At 41.8% G+C, this 17,450-nt stretch overlaps 9 protein-coding genes across 9 annotated transcripts; 5 read left to right on the top strand and 4 right to left on the bottom strand. All coding sequences in view use genetic code 12, as the record gives it.

Moving 5' to 3' along the window:
- Window positions 1–32: 32 nt before the first annotated feature.
- Window positions 33–1,424, bottom strand: CIT1 (citrate (Si)-synthase; the record flags this gene model as incomplete). The annotated part of the gene is made up of 1 exon (XM_006689761.2): window positions 33–1,424. One exon carries the CDS (start codon window positions 1,422–1,424, stop codon window positions 33–35), a length of 1,392 nt encoding a protein of 463 aa, XP_006689824.1.
- Window positions 1,425–2,748: 1,324 nt separating this feature from the next.
- Window positions 2,749–3,711, top strand: YVH1 (tyrosine protein phosphatase yvh1; the record flags this gene model as incomplete). Its single annotated transcript, XM_006689763.2, has 1 exon — window positions 2,749–3,711. The coding sequence occupies one exon, from the start codon at window positions 2,749–2,751 to the stop codon at window positions 3,709–3,711; it is 963 nt and encodes a 320-aa protein (XP_006689826.1).
- A 59-nt stretch (window positions 3,712–3,770) lies between these two features.
- On the bottom strand, window positions 3,771–4,232 carry PSN45_001619 (uncharacterized protein; the record flags this gene model as incomplete). The annotated part of the gene is made up of 1 exon (XM_006690367.2): window positions 3,771–4,232. One exon carries the CDS (start codon window positions 4,230–4,232, stop codon window positions 3,771–3,773), a length of 462 nt encoding a protein of 153 aa, XP_006690430.2.
- A 249-nt stretch (window positions 4,233–4,481) lies between these two features.
- Window positions 4,482–5,627, bottom strand: CTU2 (Cytoplasmic tRNA 2-thiolation protein 2; the record flags this gene model as incomplete). The annotated part of the gene is made up of 1 exon (XM_006689764.2): window positions 4,482–5,627. The coding sequence occupies one exon, from the start codon at window positions 5,625–5,627 to the stop codon at window positions 4,482–4,484; it is 1,146 nt and encodes a 381-aa protein (XP_006689827.2).
- A 167-nt stretch (window positions 5,628–5,794) lies between these two features.
- On the top strand, window positions 5,795–6,196 carry COX23 (Mitochondrial copper homeostasis protein; the record flags this gene model as incomplete). The annotated part of the gene is made up of 1 exon (XM_006689766.1): window positions 5,795–6,196. The coding sequence occupies one exon, from the start codon at window positions 5,795–5,797 to the stop codon at window positions 6,194–6,196; it is 402 nt and encodes a 133-aa protein (XP_006689829.1).
- A 65-nt stretch (window positions 6,197–6,261) lies between these two features.
- Window positions 6,262–8,682, bottom strand: PSN45_001616 (uncharacterized protein; the record flags this gene model as incomplete). Its single annotated transcript, XM_006689765.2, has 1 exon — window positions 6,262–8,682. One exon carries the CDS (start codon window positions 8,680–8,682, stop codon window positions 6,262–6,264), a length of 2,421 nt encoding a protein of 806 aa, XP_006689828.1.
- Window positions 8,683–9,804: 1,122 nt separating this feature from the next.
- BOI2 (polar growth protein) lies at window positions 9,805–12,762 on the top strand (the record flags this gene model as incomplete). Its single annotated transcript, XM_006689767.2, has 1 exon — window positions 9,805–12,762. The coding sequence occupies one exon, from the start codon at window positions 9,805–9,807 to the stop codon at window positions 12,760–12,762; it is 2,958 nt and encodes a 985-aa protein (XP_006689830.1).
- A 151-nt stretch (window positions 12,763–12,913) lies between these two features.
- On the top strand, window positions 12,914–14,968 carry CDC27 (anaphase-promoting complex subunit cdc27; the record flags this gene model as incomplete). The annotated part of the gene is made up of 1 exon (XM_066157701.1): window positions 12,914–14,968. One exon carries the CDS (start codon window positions 12,914–12,916, stop codon window positions 14,966–14,968), a length of 2,055 nt encoding a protein of 684 aa, XP_066013798.1.
- A 428-nt stretch (window positions 14,969–15,396) lies between these two features.
- On the top strand, window positions 15,397–17,424 carry PSN45_001613 (uncharacterized protein; the record flags this gene model as incomplete). Its single annotated transcript, XM_006689769.1, has 1 exon — window positions 15,397–17,424. One exon carries the CDS (start codon window positions 15,397–15,399, stop codon window positions 17,422–17,424), a length of 2,028 nt encoding a protein of 675 aa, XP_006689832.1.
- Window positions 17,425–17,450: the final 26 nt, after the last annotated feature.

Below are 17,450 nucleotides of genomic sequence, written 5' to 3'. Positions count from 1 at the left end.
GAATATAAAATGAATGGCAACTTTTAAATGACTTAAGCGATGTTTTTAACCATTTCAATGTATTTTTCGGTAGAGAAAGACTTTGGACGTTCAATTGGCAAACCAATACCTCTGTCCAAGATCAATTGAGGCAATACACCAAAGGCTCTGGAAACACCAAACAAAACGGTGTAGAAGGATTCTTCGGTTAATCCATAGTATTGCAACAACACACCGGAGTGAGAGTCCACATTTGGCCATGGGTTCTTGGTCTTTCCGTGCTTGGTCAAAACACCTGGAGCAACTTCATAGATGTTAGACACCAACTTGAATAATTCATAGTCTGGCATGTGCTTAAGAGCAAATTCTCTTTGGGCAGTGTATCTTGGGTCGGTCTTTCTCAAGACAGCGTGACCGTAACCTGGAACCACTCTACCGGCGTTAAGAGTTTCCCATAAGTATTTCTCAATGTTTTCCTTGGAGTAATCACCGTTCAATTCTTCTCTCATCTTGAACAACCATTCCAACACTTCTTGATTGGCTCTACCATGTAATGGACCAGCCAAACCGTTAAGACCAGCAGCCAAAGACAAGAATGGAGAAGACAAAGCAGATCCAACCAAGTGTGTGGTGTGGGCTGAAACGTTACCACCTTCGTGATCGGAGTGGATAGTCAAGTATAATCTCATCAATTCAACAAATTCCTTGTTTTCACCAAAACCTAACAAGTTAGACAAGTTGGCGGAGTAATCCAAAGAAGAATCGATTTTACCCAACTTACCGTCATGGAAAACGTTTCTATAGATTCTAGCAGCAATATTTGGCAACTTAGCCAATAATTCGATCGAATCTTCGTAGGTGTATTCCCAGTATTTGGATTTGTGGACACCTTGAGCGTAAGCCTTAGCGAATTGGGATTCCGATTCTAAAGCGGTGACAGCAATGGAGAATTGGGCCATTGGGTGCAAGTTAGAAGGAGATCTGTCGATCAATTCTTCAACGTGCTTTGGCAAAGCGGATCTAGCAGCCAATTCTTCGGAGAATTTCTTGGTTTGTTCGACAGTTGGAACTTCACCGGTAAGCAACAACCAGAACAAAGCTTCTGGTAAAGGTTCATTTCCACCTGGAGCCTTTGGTAACTCACTTTGGATATCAGGAATGGTTCTACCTCTGAATCTAATTCCTTCAATTGGGTCCAAAACGGAACCTTCCCAGACCAAACCCTTGATACCTCTCATACCACCATAAGCCTGTTCCAACAACACTTCACCAATGACGGTCTTACCATATTCCTTCTTTAATTGCTTGACTTCTTCTGCCTTTTCTGGCAAAATTTCAGCCAATCTTTGCTTTAAAGTTGGCTCAGCAGTCGAGTAACTTCTCAAACTGTTGAATAAGGCGGATTGTAACTTAGTAGATTTCTTGATAGAGTTAACCAATGACATATTTAGTGATGATTACAGAAAAAAATCGGGTACCTGGTAGGGAAAAACTCACGTATTTATATAAAATTTTCTGTAGCTTAAGGAAACGGCATTTAAGCCAATCAGATTTTTAACAGATCGGAGCAAGAGTGCGGTCGTGTGCCGCCCCCGGTTGTTTAGTAGGATCCCTAACTGGAACTTTTGACACTATATTAATGGGCACCTCCTCAAAACTGGCGGCCTCGGACTGGAATATATATACTTGGGAGATTATTCCGAGGCCCATCCCTTGTCTGTTCCCCCCAAAAAAGATGGGGTTTTTATCTATCGGTATAACTGAGGATCCCAGTCACCGAAAATTTTCATCCCCAGATTTCGGAGTGGACTCTGCAAACCATATTTTTTTATTTTTTTCCACTTTACTATGCAATTGTGACTGGCTAATAACCTTGTAATATCACAGGATTTTCCGACTCTGGCTTTTGGCTTTATAACTGTACATGACAATGGGTCAGACATTATCGTGTTTATGATTATTCCGTATCCCCGATGCTCTATTTCAATAGTCGTCTCCCTGCTCTATAACATAGGTCGTCCACAGTGATATCTGATATGTAGCCAATCCCATCCCAGTTCCGGATCTTCCAGCCGAGCTGTCCACAGGTCTGCACGGACCTTAGCACCACCACCGCGCCATGCCACCGAGCAGTGCGGGTGGCGTATTGCATGGTGCCATCGCCCACATTTTATTTACGGCATGGCTTCGGAGTTAGATCTGACCGTAATTATTTTATTTGCCCAGGGTAAACCGAACATTTTTGTTTCGGTTGGCAGGATATTAAACTGAGCTGGCCATGGGGGTTCTATTAAACTTCATGTCCTTTCAGGAAGTGTGGTTGATGATAGAAAATTGACCAATAGCAAATGACGTAATCCGGAACTTGACATCCTTGACCTTAAGATGCGCTCGGATATTTCAGAGGACAGCTGGGTCGAAAACCCGAGGAACTTAATAGCCGGGGAAGCGGTAAGCGCACAAACCGAGGCCGCGCCGTCGGTGGTGCTGCCTACGCGGTGCATTGTGGTGTACGCGCGTGTGGGGTGCTGTTGCGTAAATCTCGTACCGCCTTACCTCAGGTGTTTAACCCTGTTGTTGTTTTTTATGTTTGTCCGATTCTGCTTCTGAAGTCATACCCCCTTGTTATTCCACTCTTTTAGACTCGAAATCCGTTTTTTTTTCATGTATCTATGCCCCAAATAGGTCCTTTCCAATATTCACCCTTCTCGCCCCAATTGGCCGAGTTTTGGTGAATGTCGCATTCACCTCATCGCAAACACATCACACATGATTTATAGAATCATCGGCAACATCTACTTGTCATCCTTTGAAGGACTTGCCGACACAGATCTCCAGGCACACCGAATCTCTCATGTACTTTCGGTGGTCCCGGGGCCCCTTCCAAAAGCTATACATTCATATACTCGCCTTCAGCTCCCCATCAATGATGATTTGACCTCAAACATTTTGGCAATTTTGCCCGAATCCTTTGATTTCATCAACAACTGCTTGTACAACACGACCGGATCTGCCTCCATAAGCCCTAGATTTCCCCATAAAGGCGCCATTTTAATCCACTGTCACGAAGGATTGAGTCGAGCCCCCACCGTAGTGGTGTGCTATTTGATTAAATTCTATAAGCTATCGATGAAACAAGCCATATATGCTATACAAAGAAAACTTGAAGATAAAATAAACATCAACGAGTCATTTCTAAAACAAATCGAGGTGTTTGAGTCCTGCAAAGGTGACTTGACCAGTGATGCTTACAGAGACTTTTTGATTGAGTTCAACAAAGGTGATTCCAAAGAAGCATTAAACCAATTCCATACTCAGAACGATTCAGATTCAAAGCAGATAGAGGAGGAGGAACCTTCCGGAGTATTAAGGTGTAAAATCTGCCGGGAGATTCTTGCCAAATCAACTCAGATATTGCCTCACGTTAAGCCTGACGAATCTTCTCGGCATGCGACGTTCCACAAGAAGATGGGCAATCACATCCATTCAAGTTTCGAGGCTTCGGCGGACTGCTCCCATTACTTCTTGAAAGATCCATTGAAGTGGATGAAATTGCCTAAAGAAGAGCTTGAAGGAAAATTTCACTGTGTCAAATGTCAAAGTAAATTGGGAGGATATAGTTGGAAAGGCTCTAGGTGTAGCTGTGGTTCATGGGTGATCCCGTCTTTTCATTTACTGACGTCGAAAGTCGATTACATCAAACTTGCACCAGTGGATAAACAAAAGGTATAGGGAGTTATTGCATATTCATATAGTACTCTGTTGTATTGTCATATCATATTCAGCATTCTTCAACTCAGGTCGTCTAGTATCATATCCTCTTCATTGTCTTGCTCTGCTCTCATCACTAGCGTGGGAAATGGTGTGTTGATTGTACCGGTGGTGGGACTGGAACTCTCGTGTGGCATACGGATGGGAGAAACAGTATTCACCGGTTCTACTATACTAGTGCCCAAAGAGTGGTCGTTTTGATATTCCACCTCTTCCGCCATGAATCCTTCATCTTCATCGTTTAGAGCATCAATGACATCGTTGTTGTCTCCATCACTGTCGAAATTAGGTACTTGGTTATCCAAATCCACCTCCACATTAAGGTTCTGTTCCACAAGATCGTTTTCCAATGTATTGGTCACGTTGGTCTCCACCACCAAGTTGTTTTCATGATCTATTTGCTCCATAGTCTTGTTGATCCCTATAGGTTTAAGGCTATTGTATCCATAGTATTTGGTAGAATTGAGCTTGTTGAGCTTCATTTGTGTAGCTAATGACAATGAGCTCATCTGCCGATATTTGGATATTCCAGGGTATTCTGCTGGATAAGCGTTTAGTGGCAGTTGGTAGAACTCCGATTTCTGCTCACTCCATAACTCATAACAGCTGTTGATATTGAAACTGGGAGAATACATAGTTATACAATTTAGAATTGTTTTTGTTCGCGATCTTGGGTGCAAAATGGCTTAATGTACATGGGCTAATATAAGTATATACAATGATTGGTATTCCTACTCATCGTCATCGCTATCAATTATAAATTCTTCAAGGACCTTTTGATCTCTTTGTCTCTCCGTAGGCCACACTATGGACTCTGTGCCATTCATACTCACCATACACCCGTAGCAAATGGTATAGTTTGAAACATCAAGTTGATCCTCAATCGGGGGGAATGCTTGAAGATACTGCTCCGCATAATCTCTCTCAATCTCATCCACCAATGGAGCTGATTCGTTATGTGTGATTTTGTTGAGCCAAGTTTTGGGATTCTGGTAAATAACTTCATCACAAATTTTGCAATTGCCTATGGGTTTGAACTTGGTGGGTTCCACAAGTTTTTCGGTAATCTTGACAACCGTCGGAATCGTAGACGCATATCCATTAGCCTCTATTTGGTTCAAATACCGTGAAGTGATTTGTTTTATGGTCATGTTCCGATTGATATTGGAAATAACTGCATTGTTCTGGAATTTTAATTGGCCAATTTCATTTACCTCTGAGTAATAGTCGATTTCGCTATCAAATAGTTCCCTCAAAGGGTTCTTGATGTAAATGCCTTGTTTTTCTGTATCGTTGACCTTGAAGTTCATGTTCGAACCTCTTCCCTTAATTAAATTGGCCAAAATCGATGAAGACAACTTGTTCATGGAATTACAGTAGAGGATGGTTCCACAACCTTCTATCTCTGCTTGTTTTAATAGTATCTGATCATAAATGACTTCTTTGAAGTCCTCCACAGCTGACTTGTTGGGAATAAGATTGATGATATCTTCCATGGAATGGCTACTTTCATCTTTCACCAATATATTGAACTTCTTATCGATTCCAATTCGCTTTAGGCTTTTCCCTGTTAAATAAGAGTTGACTTGAACCGTCTTGTAGTTTATTATTGTTCCTTTCTGCTCATAAAATGACCTAACCTGTTGAAGCTTTTCCTCTATACCATTTCTTTCATCGATATTCAACACAAGAAGTTGGAACCCGGTCTTTCCATGGTTGTTTATTTGCTCCAAAACAAGTTGCATAATCATATCCAAGCACACTATACTATTAACGTCCCCTTTAAATGCCAATAAAACCTTATGGACTCCATGCTTGGAGTTGATCTTGTAGATATCTGCTCTCAACAGTTTCCGTAGTCTGCCCCTCATGGACATGTTAAAACATTCATTACATACTACCTCCTTCCTGTTTGTCACCAGGGCATCCTCTCCGCACTTCTGACACGGTATCTTTGCTGTAAGTATTTGTAAAGACATGTTTTACGAAGGAGATGAGGTTCAATTTTGAGTCGCGATTTTCTATTCCTCGTTGTCTTGATACGATGCCTGAGCCCACCAAAGAGACAGCAAAAGAGGCACCCAACCAATCTACCAAGCCCAAAACCATCAACTCCAGCGAACAGAAGCCTTCTTATGACTACGTGGAGACTCGAAAAGACAAAGTCGATTTCACAAAAGGAGGAGTCGACAACTACAAGTTTTACCCAGATAACCCAAATAGCCACCACCATAAGTATAATTGGGTCAACAAAGAGCCCTCTAAGTTCTATGACCCATGTGAACAAAGCAGACAGGCGTCAATTAACTGTGTGTTGAGAAATCAGGACGACCGTTCTGTTTGTCAGGCATTTTTTGATGCATACACTGAATGTCGGAGAGATTTTTTCAAAAAGAAGAAGGAAGATAGACAGAAGGGGAAAGGTGGATGGGGATTTTGGGATTGAGAAAAGTGGTTCTTGTAAATAAATATATGATAATGAAGATGTTTGTATATACAATTAAAAAAGTATCATAAAAATGCTGATGTTTGGTGTCCACCTCCAGAGGAGTATGGATTTTTGTTCTGTCTCGTAAAGGTGGCAGTCATTAAATCACCAGTATGGTCATTTAGTCGGTCATAATCGTAGTTGTCATCATTTAATCCTTTTGTTTCTTTATCGTCGTTGTCGTTCTCATCATTATCAGTTTCGTTATCTTCACTCATATCTGAATCATCTACTCCGCTACATGACTCTGAGTCAGCTTCACCAGCTAGAATGTGCAGAATTGTATCTCTTAAGGTAACTTCATGGTCACTTTCCCCGTTGATATCCGTTGGTTTGGTGTTGTTTGAGTTCAAAAGTATGTTGGTCTTCAAGAGACTTAAGTTACCATTTTTTCGGTTCAAAGACCCCAAAAATATAAGGAACTTGTTGTTGGTGGAAGAACTTTTGAACTGATTTACACATTCTTTTTTCTTGAGTTCTTGTGGTAGAAAATTCACCACGTATCTGTAAAGAGTGTTGTAGATCTCAGACAAGTCAAGACTAAGATTAAACATAATAAACGCAGTTTGTAAGTGTATCAAACAATTCTTACAGGTGATGAGGTTCACTGCTTTATCCAATAAACTGGAAGTTCGTCTGGTGGAAATCATATTGAAGTCTGTTCCAGTGTAGTGTCTGCAAAACCCTTCCATCTCATCCGCCATACTCTTTGCCAACGCCATAATTTTTGGGGACTTAATAAGCCCATACTCGACTATGTTGCAGAGACCCGAGAACATCAATTTGAACTCCTTCTCTGTGTTTCCTTCCGAACGAATCTTGGGATTAAATGAGTCTATGATAGATTTGGTATGAGGAATAACCAAGTATCGAAAAGGTGGCATGGTCAACCACTTGTTAAGTTGACGATTAGAACTCAAGTTATTGCTTGTTCTCAAATCGTACTGGTTAAAGTCAATCAAATTTCCTGATACTTCGAACTTGAACAAGTTCGATTTCATCTTTTGGACCACCAGGTCGTTCGGTGAGATCTGCCGTAATATATCAAGCAAAGTATCAAGTTTTTTTCTGATTTCCAAATTTTCTTCAAGTTCCAGAATGGCAAAAAACATCAAAAACTTGGTGATATCCCCAATATACCAGCTACAAGTTTCAGGGTTGGGTAAGATTGTAATTTGAATTCTGATTTCCTTGGTTTGGTAATTCACGTCCAACACAAACATATTAGCCTCTGAGGCCCCGAATTGGAAGTCGAACGAGGAACCTATACTGAGGTATGAATTGAAGGGGATATTCAAAAGATGCTGCTTGAGGTGGTCAGAATTGGACTCTTTGTCTATCAGACTATCATCGTCATCTTCTTCAACATGTGAACCTGGCCAGGTTGCTTCGGTGTTGGTTCTACGACGCTTGACATTTTTTTTGGCAGAAATGGTTCTCTTTTTGGTGGTGAAAAGAACACCTGAACGGGACTTCGCAAGGGTGGAGTTCATCTTCAGCACGTAATTATTACCTAAGAACCGCTGGTTCATATGGTTCTTGAAGCACCTGAGAAGCGGGTTGTTGAAGTTGGCTCTTCGAAGCTCCTTTTGCACCTTTAGCAAATCTTTTGTATGGGTCTTGAAAAACGCTCTCAGGGTATCTTTAAACCGGTCAATGTGGGGGACACTTCTTCTGATGGCATTTCTGCGATTAAGGCCAGCTCTACGGGTCTCGCTCCGAGTCAACTCATCAATGGAACGGCTGTTGATATCATTGATATGCTGCCTCTCTGAATTACCCCAATTGTCGTTGATTGAACCCAAAAGCGTATCAAACGCATCGGGTCTCATAAGCTCAAATGAGGTGGTTGCGGGCGGTGGACGACTATCCAACAACAGGATGGGGTTCTCTGTGGCGCTGAGATGGCGCCGTTCAAAGCTCTCGGTGATACTTCGACGGGGTCTTCTTCTGGGACCAGCAACGGCTCTGGAAGATGTGGGTCTAGAGGACACTTCTGGGCTAAACTGGTGCTCTATCCCGTGGAAAAAGCCGCCTACTGAGTGTAGTCGCCCAGTAGTGGACCTATCTTCCTGAGATCGGGCACCCAAATTCGGTACCATGATGCTACCAGATGTCAGGACCGGGGTAGCACCAGAAACAATCTGATCATAGGGGGACAGAGACGGGCCAGACCCCCAGCCCACGTCGAGCCGTCGCGCCACGTGCCGGTCGTACTCACTGAGAATATGGGCATCTGTGAACAGAATGGGGTCTAGTACATCGCTTTCACTAGCTCTTCTGGTGATATTAGATCCGGGTGCGGAGGCAGTTTGTTGCAGTGAAGGATTGGTCTCTCCTTGTGGCAAGCTGTTGATTAGAGTGTGGACAATCTGGTCGAGTGCCGACCAGTGAGCCACGGGTGTGTCGGCGCCGTGAGGGTGGTCACTTCGCCGGGGTGTCATTATTTTGGTAGAATATGCTGTGGTTATCTTTACACGAAAAGTGCGATTGCGACTGCAATTTGCAGATATGCTATGCACAAACAGATGAACTGGTGGAGCCACCACAAAGTTTTGAAATAAACACAGGACCTCCTCTCCATTACAGGGCCTCCACTACATTATAGGGCCTCCACCCCCTGTCACACTTTTGCATCTGGAACCATCTGGGTGGGGTTGGGCGTGCATATAGCTCTATATCATTTGAAGTACCCACTACCTCTAGACGACATACTCTGAAACACCGGTGATGAAGACCACCAGAACCTACAGTTAACATCCAGTGTAATATGCACCTCTACTACCTGGATGTCGCAAACCCACAACCCAAAATTTGCTCAAGTGTAGGTATTAATTGGCTATCAGAGTAGAGACAAGTGCCTACTAAAATTTCCAAAAATTCGTAGGGAATATTATATATACAGAGATGGTCAAACCAGATTTACAAAATTGTATATTTACATTAATTGACGATATTGTTAATCCCACATAACGAATTTTAAGCCTTACTAGGAGCGATTTCAAGTAACCCCAGAAGAGAATTTAAAATGTCGCTACGACATAATCGTGTTTAAAAGAGGTGTAAACTCTTTTTGGTTTTAACTGTTCCACAGCTCATTAACATTTTCATCACAAACGCAACATTCCCATCAACAGGTTACGGGGTGAAAGTGGTAGAGCCACGGCGCGGGTGAGCAATGGCGGCACTACCTCGTCTAATGGTCGCGGTGGGCGGTGGAGTAGCCAGAAGGAAAGCGGGCCGTCAGTGATTCGTCTAAGTCGCCAGCCAAAATGGCGGTTCGTTTCATGTAAAGCTTGGGAAAACAAATTGGTCTACACCCACCCATGTACAATGTTGTAGCCCTTCTGTAACATATATATATAATTACCCGCGTACAGCGTACCTACACAATTTTTCTCATTGTCTAGACTTATTTTTTCCTGCTCTGGTTCTTGCCTGTCTGTCCTTTTTGGTTTTGTGTTCGCAAATCGAGAAGCCTAGTATTTTCATTTTAGTGAGGAAAAATAAAATTTTGATAACTAAACCAGCCAAGTAAACAAATTCGAAAGGTAGCTTATTCAACCATGAAAGAATCCGACATTGATGGAAGCTCGCGTGGTGGTGCTACCGCTTCCGTATATCTTTGCATCAAGCAGTTCAACTCACGTTTGGGTGATGAGTTGAACCTTAAGGTTGGTGATAAGATCCAAGTTCTATCTGATGACAGCGAGTACAACGATGGGTGGTATATGGGAAAGAATCTATCCACCGGGAAAGTGGGGTTGTACCCTAAAAGCTTCACCCAGGTGTTGGTGGAAGATACCCCCGATGACTACAACTTGTTACGGTCTCGGTCTCGGTCTCGTTCCAAGAGATTGAGTTCTCCTACTACACCCATATCCGCCAAACCTGACTCTCCAGTTTCCAAGCTCAAGTCTAACTTTGAAAGCTTGTCCATCAAGCGTCCTGCCAACGGTAACTACAAGACTCCCGGTACCACTGCCACCGCTACTACCCACGCCAAATCCTCGTCCTCTCTTTTTAACCCAAAGACCTCCAAAATCTTTGATGAAGCCCATGACCTTAATGATAATAACGACACTTTTAATACCACAAATGGCCACAGTCACCTCGATGACATCGATGATGAAGATAATATTGACGCTGAAGACCGTGAGTTTGGCGTTAACAAGACCATGAACGATATAGACAAAGCGTTGGAAGAGTTACAGTCAGATTCGTACATCCACAGTACCAACACTGGCCACAAGCGTGCTCCTTCTAACATGTCGTTGACAGAGGATCTCAATCCCAAGGATGCCATGAGCTGGACTCCAAAACAAGTCACGTCCTATTTTGCGTTGGGGTTGGGTTTCGACACTAGTGTGGCTGGAAAATTTGCTAGACATAAAATTACAGGGGCTATCTTGTTCGAATTGGACTTGGCTCATTTGAAAGAGTTGGATATTGACTCGTTTGGCACCAGGTTTGAAATCTACAAGGAAATTGAAAACTTGAAGAAGATTGTCGATGGCCACAAGGAACTTGATACTGACAAGAATAAGACTTCGGAACCCCAATTATTGGATTCAGCCAAAATAACAAGAGGCCCATCGGAATATGGTCATCAAAGAAAGAAGTCTCAGTCGTATGAAGAGTTGAGAGACACCAATAAGATTGTTAGTCCAAAAATGGATAAAGCCTACAAATTCGGTGAGGCTACCAATAAGGAGATGTACGGGTCCAACAATAATGTCAGCACCAGTGTCTTGAATCCTCCTACCGAATCAGCTGGTATCAAGAACCGGTTAAGCAGGCCTGCTTCCTCTATCTATGAACAATCTGTTCATAGCAGAAATCACAGCAGAAATATTTCAGGCACTTCGGATTATTATGGTAACCACAGAAGAAACTCATCGGTCATTCTCTCCAATAATAATCATAAGAGAAACAGTTCCATGTTCTCTTTTATGTCTAAAGATAAAGATGAAGTCGACAACAAGAAATATAAAGAAGTCAAAGAAAAGGTCCTGGAAAAACAAGGAAGAAAACAAGAAAAGCTTATTTCTCCAGCAAAAATTAAGAAGGAACGTCTTCCTGAAGTTTCTACCCCCACTCATGATATCCACAATAATCTGGAAGAAATAGATATTGACTCCACTCAGTTTTCTCCAAGAAAGCTGAAATCAATCAACCACAAGTATGACGAACCCCGCAAACTTGACTTTAAAGATGAGAAAAGGTCAGTTTCTGATTCCACTGCCACTCTTAATAGTTCTGCCAGTTCTACTCCCGGAACTAGTACCATTTCAAGGTTCAAGACCTTAAGAACGGCTTCGACTACTAACTTTAAGAACTTAACGAGCTCTAAGAAGCTGAAAACCAGTGCTTTCCAAGAAGGTATCAGAAGCATCACTCCAGACGAGGCTATCAAGTCTGCCAATTATTCTGGATTCATGGCCAAGAGGACGGGTAACAACTTATCTTGGAGATCGAGGTATTTCACCCTTCATGGAACCAGATTATCATACTTCACCTCCTTAAAGGATAAAAAAGAAAAAGGGTTAATTGACATCACCGCCCATAAGGTGATTCCTATCGACACAGATGGAGAAGATAAATATATTGCCTTGTATGCCGCTTCTACTGGGTTTGGAAGGTATTGCTTCAAATTGATTCCTCCAGCTCCAGGCTTCAAAAAGGGATTGACCTTCACTCAGCCTAAGACCCACTTTTTTGCAGTTGAGACCCAAGACGAAATGAGAGGATGGATAAAGGCGTTGATGACTGCTACCATTGATATTGATGATTCTGTTCCCGTTGTTAGCAGTTGTTCGACCCCAACTGTCAGTTTGGCCAAGGCGCAAGAACTATTAGCCAGAGCCAGAGAAGAAACCAAGTTGAAAGATGAAGAAAGAGCAATGCAAGGAAACAATGGATTCCTTGGAGACTTGAACGACTTTGGAGATGATGAATTTAGTGAAAGTCAATTGACCTCGTTCATTGGTAACTACACCTTGGATCCAAATACATCGGGTGAAAACAGTCCTTTGGTAGAATCATTAGAAGAGGGTTCAGAATCTACCAGTTCCCCAAGTGAACATCCAAACTTGAGTATTGACACTTCCGGAAAACCGTCTGTTAAGGGTCCCACCACTCCACAGCTTTCTAATCCTACAGGATTTGCTTCTCCTTACTTGTTGGCTTCGGGATTGTTGTCTCCCAAGCTGAACAACGGTAATGTTAACTTCTCCCCAACTATGAACCATGAAGATGCTTCATCCACAAGCAATTCATTTAGTAATACCTATAACAATTCCAAAGCGTCCAACACCACGACTCCAATCGATCAGAAACGTGAATACTTTACTGACTTGGACTCCAACGGATCCACTCCCAAGCTGCCTGCTTCAAATGGTAGAGTAAAGAGTGCTATCAGTCAAAGTTCAGGCCACAAAAAGAAGCGTCACTCTGAAAAGTTGTTGGCATACAGTAATGATGGATCTGGAAATCACACGTTTGTAATCAAACAAAAGCGTTGATATACTCCCAGTAGAAGCTTTAATAGTTTTGTGTATTGCTAGTCTTTGTATTATATTATAATTTGTACTCAAGTGTGCGTTTTGGTGCCGCGATAAACTGATAAATATCAAATACATCTTTGTAAATAATATCTACCTTCCACCGTGTGTCATGCAAGAGCAACCGTTTGTGATCCAGCACTTGCGGTCCATTATAATACACTCGTTGGATACATTCAACTATACGAATGCAGAGTTTGCTGGGGAACGATTATTGGCTCAGGATCCTGAAGATTTAGACTCGATCTATTTGTATTGTTTGGTGTTGTTCCATCAAAAAAAGTACAAAACATGCTACAATAGGTTGATAAACCTTGAAGATCACTTGGGATGTTCGTATCTTTTTGGAAAGCTGTGTTTACACTTGAAAAAATATAAGGAAGGGGTGTATCAATTGATGAAGGTGAACTATTTGTACAATGATTCAACCCTCAAACCACACCAAACGAGTGGCTTCGACGTCCATCACTTCAGTTCTTCATTCAACAGGTTCAACTATGAATCAAACCGGAATGTGTTGCCAGATGCTTCTGGTGTTTACCACTTATTGGGGGATTTGTATAACAAGACTGGTGATATCAAAAACAGTTCTTTGAATTACAGTTACTGCTTGAAATTTAACCAATTCGACTTTGAGGCGTTTCAGAAGTTGTGTAAATTGGGGGTTAATGTTAAGGTCAAGGCCCTCTATAAACCTAGCTCCAACTTCAATGTGGACTTTGATTTGGGCCAAACCAACTTTGATGGTCAAAGTCCTTTTCAAAACCAGAACACCATCCACCAGACACCCGTCAATAACGGTGGTATCTCCATCCACCCAGATGATTCATTCAATTTGTCCACTCCCAGAATGAAGACCACATCCATACCTAATGCCCCATTAAGAAAACTGGTGGGATCACACACCAACCAAGTCAATAATCATTCCGAAGGGCTTTCGAAATTCGAGTTCACAAAGCCCAAACTCACCCTTGAAAAGAAAAAGGAAAGTACATACTCGAAAATTACCTCGAGGTTAATATCCCAACCAGCTTCAACTTCGAGTGATAAGGAGAGATTGCGGTCGAGTCTCAAACGGAATAATTCCAACTCCAATATCCACTCGAATGGCGAAAGCAGTGGTCTCGTTTCGGAGCCTGGCACCATCAAATCGGTGTTCACCTCCAAAGAAATCGAAAGCTCGGAGAGCTTTTTGTTACAGTTATACGTTGTGCTTGCACGAAGCTACAAATGCTTCTCGAAATACGACTGCTACAAAGCGATAAGAATTCTTGAGTCGTTGCCGGAGGCAGAAAAGAATTCTCCATGGGTTTTGAGCAAATTGGGGCGGTTACATTACGAGATTGTCAACTACAAACAAAGTGAAGCATTCTTCGTCAAGCTCCGGATGATGGACAGAACGCGATTGGAAGATATGGAATACTACTCAACCTTATTATGGCATCTCCACAAAAAAATTGAGTTGACGTATCTTGCCAACGAGTTGTTCGATTTGGACTCAAAGAATGCCATAACGTGGTGCGTGATCGGAAACTTGTTCTCATTAAACCGTGAACCTGACGAGGCTATCAAATGTTTTACCAAGGCCGTAAAATTTGACGAGAATTTCTCCTATGCTTATACCTTGAAAGGACACGAATACTTCGGAAATGACAATTACGAGATGGCTCTCGAAAACTTCCGAATAAGCTTGGTGATTGACCCGAGACACTATAATGCCTTGTACGGCATTGGCATGGTATATATCAATCTCGGTGACTATCAAAAAGCCGATTACCATTTTCGAAGAGCCGTGTCTATAAACCCCATAAACATCATTTTGATTTGTTGCGTGGGAATGGTGCTAGAAAAAATGGGTAAGAAGAACCTTGCGTTACGACAATACGAATTGGCAAATAAATTGCAGCCATTGAACCCGTTGCCCATCTTCAAAAAGGCCCAACTCCTTTTCACGATGCAGCAATTCCAACAGTCACTTCAGTTATTTGAGGTATTAAAGGACTTGGCACCCGATGAAGCATCGGTTCACTTTCTTCTAGGCCAATTGTACAACATCCAAGACAACAAGCACCAGGCCATCAAAGAATTCACTATTGCCCTAAACTTAGACCCGAAGGGCAACTATCTTATCCGTGAAGCCATGGAATCTTTGCAGGAAAAATCATAGGATCAATAATAATATTCCACAAAATAAAACCTTAATTCACGTGAACGCCGGGTAAGATCCCTGCTGACACGTTTAAAATAAACAATAACCAAGCTTGTGTAACATCTGGCGAACGTAGGGAATAATGCACAGTGGGTTGCTACTACCAGTAATGAAATTCCGAAACAATAGCCAATGATTCACTGTAATCTTGGGCCAAGCGCTCACATGACCCTTATCCTAATATTTTTTGCCTTAATCGGTGCGCAGGTAACATTCATTATTTTCTAATTTTTAGCAACGGTGCGCATCGTGTTGACTTGATGTAAGTTTTAGTTTTTCAACAACACATAAACGTCTGTTCAATTGTTTTTGTTGGTGTAAATTGGTCTTTACTCGAAAAGCGTGTAAGCTGATTCCACCAGAACTGTGCACCAAAGAGCTACAAGATGAAATCGTGGACGTGCCTCTTTGTGGTGGTGTTTTCCTTATTTGTTGAGGTGCTGTCCTTCAACTTTGGATTGGACTTGGGCCTATCACCCAAGTATTATAAGAAGGGTCAAAAGGTTGACCTTCTAGTCAATAAGGTGGAGAGTGATCACACCCAACTCCCGTTCGGATACTTTGACTTGAACTTTGTGTGTCCTGCTTCCAGAGAGAAGAAACCATTGCATATCTCATTAGGTGAGATCTTAAGAGGTGATAGGTTGTGGGAAAGTGACTTTAAGTTAGCGTTTGGCAAGGATATTTCTTGTGCCCGTTTATGTGATTTTCTTGCCAAAGTTCCTCAGATTACTTTTGCTGATAGGTTAATTAAACAAGGCTACGTGGTGCATTGGTCAATAGATGGTTTACCAGGTGCTACCACATTTGTTTCCAACAACAAAAATTCCAAATACTACGCGGCTGGGTTCCCGCTAGGGTTCTTTGAGGATGACATCAGCTACTTGTATAATCACTTTATGTTGGTTATACGATACCATTCTGAGAAAAAACATCCAGGAATGCACACCATAGTGGGCTTTGAAGTCTATCCCAAATCAGTAGTAGATGAGACATGTCCTGGCTCTTCCAAGTCCTATGAGAACCTTGCCTTGAAGTTGCCCGAAGGAAAAAAGGGTAAGGTTGCCAAGTTGAGAATCCCATACACCTATTCTGTGTATTGGAGAGAGGATAATTCCATCGATTATGCCAACAGATGGGAATTGTACTATGCAAATGAGACTCATTCAGCATCCACTAAGATCCACTGGCTTTCGTTTTTAAACTCAGTCGTGTTGGTGTCCTTGTTGACCTTGGTAGTGGTGATAATCTTGGTGAGAATAAATAGACTTGACCTGAAGAACTCCGATTCCTCCCCAAATTTGGCATTGACGGCTGAGATAGACAATGCCTTTTCCAAAAACGCTGCCTGGAAGAACTTGGGTGGAGCTGTCACCAAACGGCCCGTTTTCCCTTTGTTGTTATCCATGTTAGTTTCTAGTGGTCTTCAATTAATTATCGCAACCGTTGGCATCATACTATCTGTGATCATTAAGTCTCAATTGGATTATAATAAAGCTAGAGGAGGTGAATTCAGTAACTACCAAGGGGCTTTCTCTTCATTGGCATTATCTTGTTTTGTAATGTCTGGTATTCTCCCATCGTTCTTCGGGTTCGTGTTGTACAAGATCTTCAACAACGAAAACTTAAGCGTACAGATTCCTCCTGCAAAAGCTGTCAAATTATCCATCTTATTCAGCGGATTCTTGCCTTGCTTGGTGTTGTCAGTCATGTTGTTTTTCAACTTTTTTGTGTTTGCTAAAGAAAGCTCTAATGCATTGCCGTTTGGATCCATAGTGATTCTTTTGATTTTATTCTTCTTGATTGTTTTACCATTGGGTTTGATAGGTGGATATTACGGAAACAAGTTGAAATTCAATAAGAAGTCCATAATGTTTTTCTCTGAAAAAGGAAAGGATTCTCCCAATTTTGTCCCTCAAGTCAATGTGTCAACCACTGCTAAAAGGGCCTTGATGTCCGTAATTAGGAACTCAACAATAGTGATGCTCATCTATGGATTGATTCCATTTGGAATCGTATACGTCGAATTGTCCTTCATATTCAATTCGATATGGCTAGAAAAGACCACCTTCTACTACATGTACGGGTTCTTGTTTTTGACTACTTTGAGTCTCATTATCATTGTCAGTGAATCCACCATAATTGGAATTTACATCAGCTTAGTTATAGAAAATAATCCAAATTGGCAATGGTTATCTTTCAGGATCGGTTCAAGTATTGGGCTATACATCTATGCTTACTCCATCTATTACTTTTTCAGTCTTTTGAATGTTCAAGATTTTGTAAGTATTTTACTATACTTTGGCTATATGGCCTTGGTATCAGTGCTTATTGGAATAGCAGGTGGTTCGGTAGCAGTTCTCACAGGGATGGTGTTCATCAAAAAACTACTTACGTCTACGAAAGCAGATTAAATATCTGCTTGAATTATATACAACGT

Source organism: Yamadazyma tenuis, chromosome 2 (genome assembly GCF_029203305.1).
Source record: "Yamadazyma tenuis chromosome 2, complete sequence".
Taxonomy (NCBI): domain Eukaryota; kingdom Fungi; phylum Ascomycota; class Pichiomycetes; order Serinales; family Debaryomycetaceae; genus Yamadazyma; species Yamadazyma tenuis.
Note: the sequence above shows the minus strand (reverse complement) of the source record. Positions and strands in the feature narration are given on the sequence as shown.